This window comes from Colias eurytheme, chromosome 20, assembly GCF_061535395.1.
Source record: "Colias eurytheme isolate Ceu_HAF_F1 chromosome 20, ilColEury1 Martin Lab GWU primary, whole genome shotgun sequence".
NCBI classification, from domain to species: Eukaryota; Metazoa; Arthropoda; class Insecta; order Lepidoptera; family Pieridae; genus Colias; species Colias eurytheme.
In genome coordinates, this window is record NC_142999.1 from 6,339,374 (window position 1) to 6,359,014 (window position 19,641).

General features: G+C 33.6%; 2 protein-coding genes and 1 non-coding gene across 3 annotated transcripts; 1 reads left to right on the forward strand and 2 right to left on the reverse strand.

The window, feature by feature from the left end:
* Positions 1-1,598: 1,598 nt before the first annotated feature.
* On the reverse strand, positions 1,599-2,744 carry LOC149899738 (short coiled-coil protein B). The gene is made up of 2 exons (XM_090113758.1): positions 2,396-2,744; positions 1,599-2,289 (listed from the first exon to the last, which is right to left on the reverse strand). The coding sequence occupies exons 1-2, from the start codon at positions 2,652-2,654 to the stop codon at positions 2,150-2,152; spliced, it is 399 nt and encodes a 132-aa protein (XP_089969884.1). The 5' UTR covers positions 2,655-2,744; the 3' UTR covers positions 1,599-2,149.
* A 425-nt stretch (positions 2,745-3,169) lies between these two features.
* mRpL19 (mitochondrial ribosomal protein L19) lies at positions 3,170-5,601 on the forward strand. The gene is made up of 6 exons (XM_090113756.1): positions 3,170-3,357; positions 3,434-3,682; positions 3,797-3,939; positions 4,205-4,384; positions 4,764-4,918; positions 5,408-5,601. Exons 1-6 carry the CDS (start codon positions 3,291-3,293, stop codon positions 5,538-5,540), a joined length of 927 nt encoding a protein of 308 aa, XP_089969882.1. The 5' UTR covers positions 3,170-3,290; the 3' UTR covers positions 5,541-5,601.
* A 6,240-nt stretch (positions 5,602-11,841) lies between these two features.
* On the reverse strand, positions 11,842-11,914 carry TRNAV-CAC (transfer RNA valine (anticodon CAC)). Its single transcript has one exon. It is a non-coding gene; the product is annotated as a tRNA-Val (tRNA).
* Positions 11,915-19,641: the final 7,727 nt, after the last annotated feature.

Genomic DNA, 19,641 nt, shown 5'->3' on the forward strand with positions numbered 1-19,641 from the left:
GACAAAAAATCTATCAGTGTTGTCGAATTATTTTGTAACTTCCCAAAGTACTAGAAAATAATATGTGAGAAATTAATATTATGTACTGTAAACATATACTTTTAACGTTGCTTATATATCCGTGCCTAAACTTTGCAGTTTGCATATAGTATAAATACTTATTTATATAACACTTGGCACATTAGAACTGAGCTATCAAACAAAAAATTAATACCCGGCAAATTGAAGGAACGGGTTCGAATCCCGCCTCGTGATCCATTTTTTTTTTCTTTAAAAATTTGTAAGTATTAATAAAGTATTTGAAAGATTTGAAACTAAATAGTTATGAAAAAATAACACCATTACTTACATACTTACAAATATTTTATAAATTTTAACTATGTACATAATCATTTTATCATAATAAGAGCCTGGACTTGTTAAAATTAATACGTTTTTCCTTTTGTATTATGTACCTAGTTACTTTTGAGATTCAATTTGCATTTGATCCGTTCACACAGACCGGACCGTCGGACGGCCTCTTATGATTAGTAACATGTGGCATACGTAATTAAATAGTAGCTATCAATTGGATAAAAGCATAATTAACACATATTCATAAATTCCCTAAAATTGGGTAACAAATATTCACCGTCGTACAAACCCATTTTCCCACGGCTGCACGCAATAGTCACGTTTGTTTCACGCGGGTTTCTCTCGTCCGGTGCATGAATATTTTGCTGTAATGGTACCTTGCGGCTTGCACGTAATCGTCATCTTTCGAGACCGCCTGGTTTCCTTTTTTTACCACACTAAATATTACCTCAAACGACGTCACCGAGTCGTGATGGATTCGTGACTATTGTATGGTCACTTCCGTGACTGTTGCGACTATCCTAACTGAATGAATCATTCCTGGTTTTTCAATATAAATTTAAAATAGCTTTGCGTGAAACATTTTTAATTTTTTGTTAATACCTACATTAATTAATATATTCATTTTTTTTTTTTTTTTTTTTGTGTGGTGTCTCTCAATGTTAGCCAGAAGGGCTTCTACATTTTAACGCGGACGCGGGGGTGAACTGAAGGTTCACCCTGGTAGCGACATGCACAAGGGCGTCCCCCCTTGACGGGGACCACGAACCTCGGCTTGAGCTGTCGCTTGAGTGGAGGAGGCCAGAAGGGCCCTAATCGGACGGGATATTCAAACCTACGTCTTTCGCATAGCTGTCGTATGATCAATGGAATTGATCATACCTAGATGGTGGATCAATTTTCAAGCAATTTTATTAGGAAAATGTTTAGGTTAATCAGTTTTTAAAATAGTAATATAAAAGTTAGGTATATTTAAATCCCGTTTATCGTGTTGTTTCGCCTAGTATTATAGTTTTTAAGCCCCTAATATGGAGTAGTTCTAAAAGACTACAAAGGCATTTCATTACAACTAGTCCTCTTTTAGTTTAATTGTAGGTACTAACAACCAGTAACCATTGTTTAACTCTGTGTAAATCATACAAATAATGTTATCAAAATTAAAATATAAGAAAAAAATCATTCATAACCATCAAAACAATTATACAAATGACCTTTTTTTAGGGGAGGGAGATAAATAAAACCAATTTGATCAAGTTTAATAAATATATTTAAAAGCTATAGAAAAAACATCGTTCACATTTATTATTATAAATAGAAATTGATATTTAATACAAATTGAGATTACAATGAGAGAGCATTACTTGTTTACATTTGAACCTGTTTATCATAAGATTGGAATGTATGCAAATGCATGTGTAATAAACCATTTCCATGAATGTTTTAGATAATCTTAAAAGAGCTCTTCATTTTCACACATAAAGCACATAAATTTTAAATTAAAACATTAACTATGAATATACAAGTGTTTACTAGCTAGTTACTTAACTACCACATTAAACTTGTGAACATACAACATGCTTTAAAAGCTAAGCTTGTTCCACATTTTTGTGCCATACTTCAGGCAGCATGTAAGCTGTTGGTGCTTGAACAAATTATGGGTACAGTTAGGTACGAAAGAAAATTGCCTATTACAACACAACAGTACTATGTACCCAGTATATTTTTTCCACACTCAGTCATATGTTTAGTTGGATTTGGTCAAATTTCTTTCTACCATGTTTTGTGTATAATTCATTTACTTTTTGTGAACATTGGTTGTTGATTGAAACACAGACGATGCAGACATAAGATTCTCGATGTATTGCCCAAGAACCTGGTTCTCTGAGCGAAGTTTCAGATTTTCTTCTTTTACTGAATCCACTCGCTGGGACAAATCTGAAATGAATTTTTGCTGTATCAATTGAAGTAACAAATGCAATTACGGCTATTAAAAAGCATATTGCAATGTTTTGCACACAAAAACAGTACAAAATCTTCTTACCATCCAAAGTATTTTGTAGTTCCAATACTTGTGAAATTAGACGTGCTTTCTCTTCTTGTTCGTCTATTCCTGAATCTGGATCGAAGCTAGGAGGTCCATTAAGTCCGGGGCTGGATGAACCACCCGTGTAAGAGCTAGGCAAAGAATCCATGGATCGACCATGGTCTAAGCGATTGTTGTCTACCTCATCAGTAATGATTACTTGTGGATCATCATCAGCAAGGGGTATATTATCGTCTCTCTGTATAATTGAAGACATGTTCACTATAAAGAATTACACAGTGTTTCTTTTATTAGGTCACACATCAATCGATAAATTGTTTGGGTTGCTGTCAGATGTCATTTCAACGTTTGTCAACAATCAACGTCACATAAATGTTGAGTACCTACCAAATGCGTAAAAAGGAGTGTCACAAGTGGTGCACAATAATTTTCGGATCCTATTTACCTGTGTATTTACCTAACTAATGTGCAAGCGAACATAACTATGCGTATGTTAGAATGAAATTATTGGATTCAGTAAGCAACAGCTTAAACAAGAGTATACAGCAAAATAAATTTTACTTATCTCGTTAGCCAAAACGTCGATACACTGATCTAGTTCGAAAAAAAAAAGCTTTTGTACATGCACAATATAATAATTTACGTTTTAATCGTGAATGATTTCATTCAAATTAAAACTTGTGATGCAAGTGTAAAAATCGCTATAATGATCTTATCGTGAATAGTATTCTGAATAATTGAAAGTGTCAATGTCAAAATATAAAAAAAAAATTACAAGTGTCAAATTGTTCTGTGTTATTTCATTATTTGTGTATTTGTAATTTGAAATGAATTAGAATAGAAAAAGTAACCGTATTTTACAGAAAAGCTTTTGCGAATATCAATAATAAATATGTCGTTGGCTTTTCGCAAAGCACCTCTTGAATTGTTATCCGCGTCAAAATGGATTTTTCGAAGAGGTTATGTATCATAATTTTATACCTGTTCACATTTCAAACTGAACTCCTTTCGTAACGTTATTGAATACATTTCCAGAATTATGTCTATTATCCACGCTTCCTGAAAAGGCTGAAGCTGTAGAAGTAGAAGATACATCTGTGGAAACGAAGCGGACTCCCGGGCGCAGACCTCGTTCGCAAAATCCAGTTCTTGAATACAGACATGTTTATCCAGAATTTTTGCCAGACCCTAATCCTAAATGGCGCAACAGTCTGAGAGAAAAGTTAGAACGAGCAGATATGTTAAATCGAAGAAACCAAGTAGATATACCGGAATTTTATGTTGGTGTGTATATGTACATACTTTTATTCAAAACATATCTTTACTGGTTCAGAGGTATATAAATATGAAGTGAAGGAACCAAGTCAATTTTAAACATTTGTTATGCTTCATTTACAGGTTCTATCTTAGCTGTCACAATATCTGACCCTCATGCTCAGGGTAAAACAAATAGATTTGTGGGCATTTGTATAGAGCGTAAAGGATGTGGCTTGAGAGCTGAATTCACTTTAAGAAATGTTGTTGATCATCAGGGTGTTGAGGTATTTAATTTTTTCTTTATCTAACAACAGATTTTATTGATTGCTTTAATAATTTATTCTAATTTGCCACAACGCAATGTAACTTGAGAATCATGAATTTTTGATATCATCTCATTTTAATGTTTTACATAGAACCTTCTTGTTCCAAAAGTATTATAAATTATTATATATATATACTGACTCATATGGCATACGCTTCTGTCAATGTAACTAGCAAGATAATTTTAAAAGGACAAAAAAAATATGTTTAAATTTTCCATTGCAGGTCCGATATGACTTATATGATCCCACAATACAGTCCATACAAGTGCTTCGTCTTGAAAAGAGGCTTGATGACAAGTTGTTCTATCTCCGAGATGCCCTGCCCGAATATAGCACTTTCCCATTTGATATGGACCCCGAGATAGTGCCTGAAGGGACGCCTGTTCCAGTGAATACAGTGCAGGTATTTATTTATTAACATGTCTGAATAATAACAATATCATTAAAAATTAAAATAAAATTAATAAATAAATAAAGCCTCTATTCATTCCTTTACTTATACCTAATTACATTTTATTTTTGTTGTTAGTGTGGTTATATATAAAATCATCAATTATCATTAAAAAAACTTAAAACAACTATGTGTTGCGCCTAACCCTAACATCAGTTGTATTAAAAAAATATTTAATGTTACAACAGCTACATTCTAAAAGGCTTAGAACCATTTGGCCACCATTTCTAAATTGTACATTTAATTGTAATTTGATATTGATAAAATAACATATGACTCATAGTACTATAAACAATAAAAAAATAAGTATTTTCCAATTAATTTTTTATAGGTTCAACTAAAACCAAGACCATGGTTGGAGAGATGGGAAAGACAAGAGCTGAAGGGAGTTTCTAATATTGAAGAGCACTTGAAGGAAAAAGATAGAGTAAGAAGAGAATTAAGAAAGACACCATGGGAGAAATATGATCTTATGAAACAATATAGGTAGGTATATTTATTTAATATTTTATTTCGCTATTACATTATGTATTATTATTTCAATCTTATTGATTAGGTATCACTCAGACAAATTAAAAATAACTAAATAACCCAACCTTGCTAGCTGATTCTTAAATAACTTCAATAAATACATATCACAAACATTGAGATAATATTACTACGTATGGAGGAGACACCACGAACAAAATCTGTGCGCCATTTTTTTGCTCTAACTAAGTTTTAAAAATTATTATCTAGTTAGTTACTTACCGATGAAAGTTATTCCTTTGCACTTTTCCGTATTATTTGTATTATTTGTGCAGTATCGTAACACACACGAAGGCATATTTGATGCGTTTCACTTTAAAACAAATAAAAAATGAGCGTGCAGTTACGCCATATGGCGTATGTTGAGCGGAACATAAGTGATGTAGGCGGTGTCGTCTCCATATGTCGTCTCAATGATCACAAATAAAAAAAATGTTTGTGTTTCAGGAAAACAATTCCAATGGAGGAACAAAATGAGATTTGGGGAGAAGTGTACAATCAGCTTCAACAAATGAAAGTGGCCCGAAAGAAAATCGCGCGGAAACGTGTCACTACAGCTCCTAAACCACAACTTGGTTAACTGTTAACAGTACAATTAGTAGTTTTAGGTACTTATAAATAAAATAATCATACAATTTAAATGCTTTTTACTCTGTTTGCCACATATTTTACCTTGTTTGATTGTGGGTGGAATGTATTTAATTTTCTCTAGTGATGTGTTAATAATAATTTCTAACGGCTACTTGTTGTTACCCATATTCGTGTGAAAAGCGATGCGATTTACGAATTCCTGATCCAGAAATTAAATGAACCGAATGTTGTGGTTGGGTTTAGTCTATGGCCAATGCACTCAGACGTTTTGAAAAATTTTTTTTTTTTTGTATTTTATATGGCTTGGTTGACATTTTAAGTTCTGAATGGTTCATCACCTTCATCATTCATAGATTATAGTTAAGTGTAAACGCACATGAGGCTTTCTATATTTTACATTTCTGAAGCTGCTGCAGTGTGAATATTTATTTAATAAGCGTCACTCAACGTCCTACTAGTTCGCGCATTGTAACATAATAATTATTATCCGTGAGTATTATCACATTATCTACTTCTATTCTCATGAATTTTTTCTAAGTTTTGGGCATTGAGATAATATTACTATACGTATGGAGGATACACCACGAACAAAATCTGTGCGCCATTTTTTTGCTCTAACTAAGTTTTAAAAATTATTATCTAGTTAGGTACTTACCGATGAAAGTTATTCCTTTGCACTTTTCCGTTTTATTTGTATTATTTGTGCAATATCGTAACACACACGACGGCATATTTGATGCGTTTCACTTTAAAACAAATAAAAAATGAGCGTGCAGTTACGCCATATGGCGTATGTTGAGCGGAACATAAGTGATGTAGGCGGTGTCGTCTCCATATGTATATATCTCAATGGTTTTGGGGACATTTTTGAAATAAAATATTTTTAGTTGCCAGTGTTGCGCCTGCTACTATGGGACTTATTTCAGGGCGCCATGCAATCATATAGCGAAGAATGTGGCGAAGAAGAAACTTAGTGCCACAGATCTTAGATTTGTGCTTAGTCTCATTGATTATACACACCGCAAGGCAAGCCCTGGCGAGCCCCGAGCCGTACCGTAGCGAAATTAAAAATTTATATTATTATTTACATAATAATAAATTTAATTACAAGCGATATTTACACGCAGATTTGTGACGAACAATACCACTCGGCCGATAGATGCTAGCCATAACCTTTTATTGTGCTTTTATTGAGCGTTTCATTAATATAAATCTGATAATAACTGGGTGTAAATAAAGGGAAGTTAAAATTGACGAAATGAAGTTTTGAATATGGAAAAATTTGGCAAGTGTCTTTTGCCATGAAGAAAGAAAAAAAACAGTGTCAAACATTACTTATTACTCTGTGGTCTCAAAATGTCAAATAAACGTCAAATGAATCCACAAACGCGAAATTGTTTAGTGAAAATGAAAAACTAAATAAATTGCTACATTGCCTACAATCTAGCATTTCTTATATGAATTAATGAAATGAGTGTAGTTGGCAATGAGCCCTTTAATTCCAAGTGAGTGTTGTGTGTAAAATTTGTTCAAAACATTGAACTGTTTGTGTTAAAGTTTCTTCATTGATCATCGCAATTGCATTTATTGCACCTGTCGCCGGGTGAGCTAATCTATGTTTTAATACTTTTTTAATCATTTGTTCATAATGAGAGCTTTTTACAAATATCTAGCTTTAGTTCATTCACTAACCGAAATAAAATTGTCTCGATATCTAGGTAGTGCATTTAACGCATACAAAGTTATTGTGCTAAAATTGCATTTTGTTTAGCCTTGATTTATCGATTTGCATGTTTGGTCTCGTCGATTATTTTTCTTACTAGTTTTGTTATTTATGCGATAATTGATAGTTTAATTAGTTAGTTTGTTTTACTGGCTCAATAGATGGATAGAGTGGATGTATAAATTTAATAAAACTTAAAATTGTTCAATATTATGAATATAATCATAATTTAATTTAATAAGGTGCATTTATTTTATGTTACAAAGTTTCAGACATTTTCAGTAAAATGTTGTTATTTCATAAAATTAATGGTAAAACGCGTTTCATTAAAGAAACAAATCTTCAATGGCAGCCAAAGCTGACACTGACATAATATGATAGGGTCAGTAAAAAAGAAAATAAAAATATTGTAAATGGATAATTATTTTATTAATTATTTCAAATTGTTTATTGACAAACTTTTTTGTTATGGTATTTGTGTATTTATATGAATTATCATATTTATTATTTACGTATACAGAATGGAACAAAATCCCCATAATACTTGTAATGAGCCCATAAAACTGAACAACTTTTTCCAAAGAACATACAGTGGACCTCCGGTAATCCGACAAACATTATAAAGGGCAGTGTCAGACTATCGAATTTGTCGGATTATAGAGTACTGCCTAAGACCCCCTATAGTCCGGAATTTTTTACAAAAGAGTACCTTGTAATCCGACAAATTACATGTCCAATGATAAGATTCTATATGTTATATGTACATACTTTGAAGTACAAATCATAGTACTTTATTTATGTATGTCGAATTTAGTAAATTAAATAACAATAGAGAGCTTACGTTTACGCTAGGCCGTACCGCTATCACAAGTAGTCAAATTCAAACTAAGTAAAAGAATGCGTACGCGTCGAGCATAATAGCGGTGGTGCGTACAAGTTGTAACCTGTTCAAACCTGCCTGATCTACTATTTTAAGTCATGTCGGATTACAGGGGGCGCCGGATTAGACAGGGGCCGGATTATCGGGGGTCCACTGTACTTTGTCAAATTCCAATAAAACATTATTTACTATCGCAAATACATAATTGTCATTGTAAATTTATGATAAAAACTATTATAAGGAAAATAAAATACATTTTTAGTGATTTTATTTTTCCCAATTATTTTTTGCATGCCGTACGGCCGTGTGTAAGCGAGAGGGAATGATAAGCGCTGCCATTTAAGATTTGTTTCTTTAATGAAATGCGTTATACCAATCATAATATTGACTTAAAAAAGCTGTCCTAGATTTTCTGGTCTAAAAAAATATATTATTCAGGTAATTGATGCCATTACATTTCAGTGACTGGTAATTTTGTAATCAATTATAATTATTCATTAAACTAAACATTTCTTTTTTGCTTTCAATTGTTTATAAAATCCAATTATAATATTTTAAAACGTAAGATTGTAATTTGCTATAACCCATTTTAACATATTATTATATCTAACTAGCGTTCCGCCCCGGCTTCGCCCGTGGTACATATTTACGTTTTCTCTACATAAAAACCATCCTCGTACTTCAAGGAATATAATAAAAAAAGAATTATCAAAATCGGTTCAGCCGTTCTCGAGTTATGCGCTTACCAACACATTTTGTGATTCATTTTTATATATAAGATGTAATATAATTTAGAGGAAAGATTTCTATTTTGTGTGTATCAATATATACTATAATATTATAAAGCTGAAGAGTTTGTTTGTTTGAACGCGCTAATCTAATCTCAGGAACTACTGGTCTCATTTGAAAAATTCTTTCGGTGTTACATAGCCCATTTATCGAGGCATATATATATCATCATGCTAAGACCAACAGGAACAAAGCAATGTGGGTGATTTAAATGATATATAAATGAGAGTTAAATGAAAACTCGTATTCAGTATTGTTCAATATTAGAACATTGCATAGTGGGGTTAGAATGAGCATTTGCTCATTTGATCTATATGCACCATTACAGAATAACAAAGGCAAACAATAAATGGCTGGTTATAAATTTATATCACTTATGTGAAAAGGCTGTGTTTAAGTTTTAGTTAATTCTTATTCAATATTGAACCTGCACAATTATAACAAGTAAAAAATTATACAGAGAAAAAGGATAGAGATAAATAATAAAACAGGATGTATTATTTAAACTGTTCAAATCACTTGCATTTAGTTCCTTAGCTTATACAGGATGGCGCTGTGTGTCGTGAGATGGCGGGTGCCATTAAAAAAAAAAAACTTCTGTGGAGAGATTTAGAGATACCAAAATCGTCGCCGTACCTCATGGAGTGACGGTATTGTCATGACGCGACCTTTGAATTTTACTCTCAACACGCCTTTACAAAATATATGTAGTACGTAGGTAACATAAGTTATCACCTATTCGTCGTGCAGGTATAATTCAGTATAATAATATGTAATATCAATGGTTATTGCGCTTGATACTTGCATTTGACACTTTTTTACGCTTATCATTCGAGATTGGTAAGCATTTTCCTACAGGCATCAAACCAAAATAGATACACGTGCTCAAGGGTCAGCGGCCGATTATATTCCTTATAGCTAAGTGTCGAAATCCTGTACGTAAACAGAATTGAGGTCGGCCATCGATAAAATAAAATTACATAAAACAAATTCTATTTAATTAATGAAGTTTGATTTTTTAACGATTTTTGAACTTAGAAAATTCGGACGCCGGTTGTTACCATTTCTAATTTCAGTAGCAAAACGTTACTCAATAAGACTTGTATTCATCAAAATTTTATGAATTTTTTATCGATGATAATTTTCTTCCACAAACCCCAACATCGATCACAAAATTGATCATAATTCAAGTAATAATTTGGCTGTCATAATTCGGTTATACCGTATTCGTTAAACACGACACGTTTATTCTAAAAAGTCAATGAGTTAATGCCACGGAACAATAACCGTGTTAAAATACGGTATAGTAATAATTGATAAGCCAGGCTAATTTATCTTCCTGTCCACATCTATACTATATTATATACTTTATAATATGTATATCCGTAGCTGTTAGGTATCAAATATAAAGTGAAAATTGCTGATCCCATCCCAAATGTTCGTCTATAATGAACCATCAAAAATAGTGCGGTATTTGTATTTTGTGGCCGTGGTTTAAACAAGATAAGTTACGTTAGATATTTTAATACCATTATTACAAAATTATTATTAATTACAATTGGAAGTTGAGAGCGATGGTATTGAGGTACCGTACAAATTGCTTTCACAGAATACCATAATTAAAGAGACCATGCATATTAAAAATTATGATTACGTTGCATTACAATTTACTTACAAAACTCAATTATTTCTCCATAATTTGTTCACGGTGACCTAACGGTTGACGGGCCGAGTTAAACAAAGATTTAAATTATTATTGATCTTTCACGCTTCATTGGGAGCCACGGATAGATTACGAGCAACGAAGGAATTATTGCCCTATATTTCTATTTGAATTCATGTAATAAGTCGTGGAATTTCTATTGTTTTAAATTTGTAACGTTGTCGATGTGAACGAATCATTTTTTTTTTTAATGCAAGCACGATTGTGAACCGTTTTGATACTGCAATAATTTGCGTCGTCTAGGAGAGATCACTTACACTTCACAGTATTTAGTTCTTATTACCATAAATAAATCTTATATTGATTTAGTTATTCATAAATTATTTCCATTCATGTTTTGATGGTACTTTAGATAATCTTTGTGTTCTTATAAATAGACATGTAAAATTCTTTAATGCCTCCGTGTCCTTCCCGTCCTTTGTTCTAAAATAGCTCAGGACATTGCTCTTCCGTATCTCCTTTTTCTAATTTATACGTTGATTGATGACAAGTTGTTCAACCAGTTGTTAATGACAGAATTCATTTCTAATCAGTGAAATATTTTTTGTAGGTGTAAGAAGTAATGATTTGTGCTTGCCGGCGTATCGTGTTATTGAAACATGTGTACAACATTTAATATATTTTCCCGGTTTTACAATATTCAAAACTAGTAAAAAATTTCGTCTAGTATCTACCTATATTAGTTAGAATATGAATTATCGAAATGTATACAAACGTCTATCATTTTATTATAAAAGCCGCAAAATCTAATAATACGTATAGCCATCTATAAAGACGATAAATACTCCATAAGCAACATTTCCTCATGATCATCATTCAGCCATGGTACCACTTCCTGAACGCCGGCGTCCACTAGAAGTCCAGTTAAATACTTATTGTCGACCTCTTCCGCGTCATTATCAACTCTGAAATGCTATAACGGTAGTGTCGCGTGATGTAAGGATATAGGCCTATGTAATATGTAAATTTAGACATTTACTTTCCCTGATAAATTGGTTTCTGTTTCTGATATATTCGTGAATTGTGAGAAACTGGTATCTACTGAGATATAGTATTGTGTATTCGAAGAGCTGTGAATATTGTTTTTCTCCTACAACATTTCGTTTGAAAACCGGAAAAGGGAGCAAATTTAAATAATAATATGTCATAAAATTGTGCAGCAAAATAAAATTTGCTGTTTCCGCCCGGGATCGAACCGGGGACCTTGTGCGTGTGAAGCACACGTGATAACCGCTACACTACGGAAACTTATTTATCTGTCGCCAATTTGAGCTACAATATCTAGTAGTATGAAATTGCTTCACTTTTTTTCTTATTTGGTTTAATTAACCTATGATTGGACTTGATATACATTAGATAATAATTAGTTATTTTGCTATATAACTATAATAATCATTATCTTGTTTAATTGCCACTTAAAACGTTAAAATAAAACCGCATTAGGTATTGTATTTTAGCACATTTGCAAACTTAGTATGGTATTAAGTAATTATAATTTAAATATTAACTGATGGTCATCGTGGTTGTATATGTAAAGAAACAAAAGAATGGCTCTTCAAACAGAATGCATGTTTAACAATAGTTATTTCGTGATCAATCAAACGTTAAGTCATCGAACCTTCATAAAGGGATTTGCTAAGATGCTCTCGCTAATTCGACGCTTTTCATGTAAGATTCGAGGGCACTACACTCTGAACCTCGAATATAAGAAACGTGTCGATACCAACGTCCAACATACTCGTATGTTGTAAGTTTAGTTCTATCAGATTGCATGAGATGCAATGTCAGTATGTTTTGGTACAATTTCTAAATAATAAATTAACGGTATTGAATAAAATGTGTAGTTATAGATAAACATCTGTTGTTATCATGAGGATAAAAGCTTATCTCTCTCTTTAAAAACTATGTATAAGACAAATTACATCACTCATGTAACTTCGTTTCACCGTTTCATTTACAAAGAAATTATTATAAGCCGAGTTAATTGCAACAATAATAACTAATCAAGCAGCGATTATTTTAAAGTTTATTGCGGATATGGATCTATCGGACGGATATTATATGATACTGCTGATTGATGAAAAATTGTTATAAAGGAAACGTGGAGTTTACCTGTTAATTGTATCATTTTACTGTTCTCACACTAACATGTAGATTGTGGAGCATTTGAGTTTAAGCTTGATGATATAGATATTACAGGTATGAAACAAATATTTGTGATTGGATATTGATAGATTAACTTTCTCTTATGTTTATGTATTGTTCAAATATATTTCAATGAAATAATCTATAAATTAAAGAATAAAGACTTAGCTTTGATAATAATTACTTGTCCTTACATCAACATATAGGACATAATATTACACATTATTTACTATACATATTGGTTCATCATTTTTATTTTATTTGTTCACGTGAAAGAATTGCAATATCATAATTCACCCTAATATAATAAAATAATGACGATTATAATTTTCGAGGATACTTATTTTGATAGGTATATAAAAATAATACATGTACCTACGCGACATAACCTGCATTTATTTGTGTATCTTTTTTTAATCAGAAAGTGCAAGCTGTCCAAATTTTAATTCCATTAGCTCCTGTTTCCATCATACGTGCGTAAAATGTCGCGTGTTTATGATTCATAAATATTCCGGTAAGGGTAAGTCGGTAGGGGGTAGTTGATTTGGAGCGAATGCGTGTGGTGTAATGGGCCCTCTCCACAATGAGCAGCGTTGGCCCAACAATAGATCGAGGATGTTTGCCGCTATTACGGCGCTTGTGAGTTGTGAATAAACATCTATAACCCATCATAGACTTTTAGGCCCTATCGTGATTGCCTCTACTGGCCCAACGCTGCCCATTGTAAAAAGCTGCCCATAAATAATTGTTTACCCCTTGTTTCGTACCGTTTGCTTTGCAGTTTCGATATCGTGTAGAAAGCGACCTTTGTAAGCTTTAATTAGTGGTAAATACAGAGTTGACGTGACTGCAGGTTTGTTGATGTAGAATATTGAATACGTTTGGCGTTTAGCGTTTAGCTTAAATTAATTGTTATATTTGTTATATATAGTAACACATATACATAAATATTTTATACGTATAGAATATAATAATCACATACATACATACATATACAAATATCATACACATACTTACAGATACAAACAGCAATACGATAATTACATAAATACTACAATTAGAGGGAAAGGAAATAATCTTTCAGCATTTTCTTGAAAGAGTTTATTGATTGAGCACAACGAATTCTCTCAGGTAGGTTGTTCCATAAACGGATTGCAGTGACAGTGAAGGAGGAGGTGTAATATTTAGTCGAGTGTATAGGGAAACTAAGCAAAAGATTGTTGGAAGATCTAAGAGAGTAGGTATCAGTTGTAAGGAAGTTAAAATTAGATTTTAAGTAGGAAGGGGAATTAGGACAGAAAAGAATAGAGTAGAGAAGTTTGAGGACATGCATATTCCGGCGTGAACGGATTGGCAGCCATTTAAGTTTCCTACGATACTCGGAAATATGGTCAAACTTTCGCAACCCATAAACAAATCGGATGCAAGTATTTTGGAGCCGTTCGAGTCGATTAAGCTGCTCTTCACATAAGTTTGTGTAACACGCATCAGCATAATCCAGGAGTGGCAAAAGAAGAGTCTGCGCAAGCATAACCTTGGTAGGTATAGGTAGGAAGTGGCTTAACCGTTTTAAACTGTTTGCGGATGCATACACTTTTTTAGAAACAGCTTTGACTTGTGGTACCCATGATAGTATTTCGTCAAAGGTTAATCCCAGATTTTTCACCTCAGAAGTGTATGGTATAACAAACCCATCGAGTTGTATACATGGAAAATCGGTCCAGTTAATTCTTGAGCGTAGTTGTGAACTTCCAATGACTATTGCTTGGCTTTTATTAGGATTAATTTTAATACCAAATAGTTTACTCCATTCGTGTATGGATTCCAAATCAGTGTTCAGTGTTTGAATAGCATTAGAAAGAGTGTTGAGTTCTGAGTGAGCATATATTTGGAGATCATCTGCATACATATGGTAGGGAGAAGACAGTTTAGGAGTAAGGGAATTTATAAAAAGTGCAAAGAGGAGTGGGGACAACACGCCACCCTGTGGGACACCAGCTGTAATGTTGCTCCAACACGATATTTGATCGTTCATTACAATGCGTTGCCGGCGTCCAAACAGGTAACTTTGAAACCATTCAATTACCGTTGGAGATATGTTAATAGAATTGAGCAAGCTCAACAGTAACTCAAAATCAACACAGTTGAAGGCATTCGTGAAATCCAGTAGGACGAGTACTGTAAGTTGCTGGCTATCCATACCTAAACGAATATCGTCGGCAACTTTGACTAGAGCAGTAACCGTACTATGACCAGGACGGAAACCGGATTGAAAAGGACTAAGGATGTGATTTGAGTAAAGGAAATTACTTAGTTGGTTATAGACAAGACGTTCGAGAACTTTGGAGAGGAATGGAAGGATAGAAATAGGGCGATACTCATTGTAGGATGAAGGATTCCTTTTTTTAGGAATAGGAATAATATGAGCATCTTTCCACATGGTTGGAAATGTATGTGAGGTTAAGGAAAAATTAAGGATATGAGTGATTATAGGAGCAATTATGTCAAGGATGGGAATGATCATATTACGGCTAATAGCGTCACTGCCAACGGCCTTCGAGGTGATGGATAGAATATTCTTTTTAACACCACAGACGGAAAATTGACGGAAAAAGAACGGAGGATAGGTAGGGGTCGGAATAAGAGAAATCTGATTTAAAGAAGCCTGTTTGTTGATGTGAGCTGAAGAATTGGAACAAAAGAACTTATTAAGGTCATCTAAATTTACATTTGAAGGAACAGTACAATTTTTATTGCTTCCGACACCTAGTGACTTAAGAAACTTCCATACGTTGGATGGGTCGCCGTTCTCGACCGAGCTATGGATATGGCGTCGTTGCGCATCCCTACACATAGTATTGCAGCGATTCCGAATGTTCTTATATTTTTCACGACGCTCATTCGATTTACACGTTCTCAGTTTTGCTTTAGCACGGTTTTTTAACTTCATTATTTTTTTAATCTCAGGTGTTATCCAAGGCGACGGCGCTTGTTTCAACTTTACAGGTCTGAGTGGAGCATGTTTATCGTATAACTCGGTAAGGAGAGAATTGAATGTCTGAATTTTAGTGTCAATGCTATCAGCACTCAAGACTTGCAACCAATCAATCAACTGAGCATCATCACAAAGGGTTTCCAGATCCATACCACCAAAGTTACGCCGCAAGACCGTTCTTTTTTTGCTTTTAGGAACCCGGAGGTTGTACGAGAGAAAGATCAAATCATGAAATGAGAAGGCTTCGGCGGGAAATTGGCCATGTTTGGAAACAAGATGTGGAGCAGATACAAACATAAGATCTAAAAGAGAAGGAGCACAATTTGGGAAAAAGTGAGTAGCGTTTAACGGAAGAGAATGTAGATTAAAAGAGTCAATAATAGAAATAAGCTTGGAACTTCGCGAGTCTTTCTTCATTAAACAGGTGTTGAAATCACCCATAAGAATTACGTGATTGAAGAGAGGAATAAAGTTATGAAGTATGCTTTCAAAGTTTAGGAAATAATCAAATGAGACAGATGGGCTATAAAAGACACCAAGAAGAATTTTAGCTCGAGATATAGAGATTTCTAGAAGCAGATGCTCAGCCGCATTGGGTAGGGGTGGTTGAGGTGACATACTAATTATTTTAAAAGGAATATCTGTGCGCAGATAAATAGCAACACCACCTCCACCTCTACCCACGCGGTCGTTGCGGATTAAATTAAAATTAGGGAGATGGTAAAATGAGGAGGGTAGATTTGGCTTAAGCCACGACTCAGAGACCAATAGGGCATGGAGATTCACTCCTTCAAAGGACGCCAACAAGTCTGAGAAATGTGCAGGAATGCTTTGGGCATTTATATGCACAACATTGAGACCACTAAATGAGTTAGCGAATTCAGATTGCAATAGAGAATTTAAAGAAGGAAGAGATGCGTCATGGAAACTATCACTACTGGACAACTCATCATGAGATGAAGCAGAAAGAAACTCATCCGTATCGGTATCGCTAAAAGACATGTATCATATAATATAATATAATATAATATATAAGTAAAATTTTAAATTAAGATATATTATAATATTGAAAATAGATATAAAAATATAATACTTATTTATAAATAAGTATAAATAATTATATAGATAAATTAGTTTTATAAATGAACAAATAATTATTTTAATTAAATTAACAAAAATAAGATAATTAATTAATTAGAAGTTATCCGCATTTACCCTGTACCCTCCAGCACGTAAGAAAGGAAGTAATCACATAATAAACGCTATATGTACTATGTAATTATACAAATCAGAACAGAACGAAATATAAAAAATATAAATTCAACAATAAATAGAACCAAAGTCTCAGTATCAAGGACTGCAACGGGCATTAACAAAACAAATTACAGATCTTTGACATTTGATGACATTACTATTTGACATTTGACAACTGAGTGACACATGAAATAATAATCTATGTATACAATAATAGTTTGCAAGTTGTTGGTAGCCTAAAATTTACCCTACATGTATCTTAAAACAAATTTTGTGCAGAGAAAGGTTACAATATTATATTGGGATATAAAGTAATAGAGGAAATTATAAGATAATCATCGAAAGATAAAATAAAATAAAAGTACAATGTTACTTACAGGAGCAACAACAATAGCAAAGTAAAATTATTATATTAAGTTATTTCACTTTATGGAGTCTTTTTGGTCTAGAGCTTACTGTCTTGTCATCTTTCGAGTTATCCCCACTGGCAGGAAGAGAAGATGTAGAACTTGCAGCACCAGGAGCGGGAATTGTATCAACATCTGCAATGCATGTTGCACGGTAGCGGGAGCCATTTGGACCAATTATGAAGATACAGCCGTCTCTTGTCCAGCACTTATCAATGCCAAAACGCTTGCGAGCAGACATAAAAGCATTGTGCCGTTGCTTGGTCAGAAACTCAGATAGAGTAATACCTGTGCCTTTTAGGGAGACTTTATTCGACCACAACTTATCTCGGAGTTTCACATCATTCAGCTTCAATACAATTGGTCTAGGTTTGCTCTCCTGCATACGACCCAAACGATGGCAACGATTAACAGACTCTTCAGACAAATTTGGAAGTTTGAAGTGCTTAGAGAGAAGATCACACACAAGAAGTGACGGGTTCTCTTGACTCTTTTCAGGTACACCATGAATGAGTAACATTTTGCGTCTACTTCTGGTTTCCTGTTGATCGTATAGCTTCATCAAAATATCCAATTGGGACTGCAGGCATTCAAGTGACGTGGTGACAAATGCACGAAACAGGTTGAACTCGGCAGCAATTTGAGTGGATGTGTCAGTGCTTGCGGGGGCTGCATTTTCCATTTTCTTTTGGAATTCAGCCATCCTCTTGTTAAAAGTGGCAGTCAAGTCAACCATGGACTGTTTCAGTGACTCCATTGATGTCATGATTTGAATCAATATTTAAATATGTTCTAGTGAGGTTGTATAGCAGTTTATTTACTTGAAAATTTTAAGTGGATATTAAAGCTGGTAGGTACAGAATATTTTAGAATTGTACTTTCATAGATATGTATGTGAAATTATTTAATTTTAATATTAAACACTTCAGAGCAAAAAAATACGTTATTACTTTTTGGCGCCTACCCTCGAAAAAAGTTATTTATTGTTATTATTTGGAGGTTGGAGAGTTTTGAAGTGTATATTTCGTGATGTGTTGGTAGAAGATTAGGACGCTACATTGCTTAAGTTGTATAATAATTATTATCTTATTCTACCTTTTATTAATAAAAAATATTAAACATTAAAATTTTTAACAATAAATTTTCCTCTCCTCATACACTAAATGTTGATCACTAAATGTTGATCATAGTCCTCGAGACATGGAAGTCGCGATAATATAATAACCATAAAAATAAATTCCTTTCAAAGCCTGACATTAACGAAGACATTTCTAGACAGCATCAGTAATGTTCCTCCCATAGCCATTATTGTGTGTATCAACATCCATTCCCATGTCGATCGCACACGATCGATAATAAACTTGTGTATAAGCAGTGTCAAGCGCCAGTCCGTCGTTTTGCATACGATGTTTCATTTCGTTGTCGTCGCAATCTCTCATCTCTCACGATTTTCCGGCTTTCTAGTCCGTTCCTTTAAAGGGTCGGTTGGCCATTTCTATGCGGGTCACCGTTATCAAGTATGCAGATTTAAATGTTAGCTTTTACTTCCCTTACGAACATTTGTGCTGTTTTATCGTGGAGATTGATGGCTGGTTATGTGAAAACGATATTTGTGTAATATTGCAAGTGTTGGTCGCTATCGTTGGTTAATCAAGACATTCAAGGTTATAGCGTTATTGATTTGTCACAGTATGAGCTACAACCATGAGAATTTGTACACGTGCTCAGTATTTTCCTTTACCTCATGTATCGTTTATTAAACATTTTCATGTAAGAATAAGTAATTTATTTTATAACTTTAAAAAAATAACTCGACACTAGAACTAGGTATACTGCAATGAATAATTAAGCAAGCGCTACTTGGCTACCATTTAAAGGGAGCTGTATTGATATTAAAATCACGTGCAAAGGATCAGTCAAGGTGAACAATCTAATTTGAATCGAGAAAAACTGTGTTCCCACGCCTTATATTATAACCAATTTAACGGGAACCTTTAGGTGATTTACGATGAATGCAGCGAGGTATCAAAATAAATTAGTTGCTTCAAAACTTATCACTTGCTTGATGTGACTCTGCGGGAGTCAGCACTTAGAATCTTGCCAACTCAACGAGGTCTCTATTTTTAACGCTATATAATGTGCTGTTTGTTTAAAATTCAAGTGGATCGAATGTA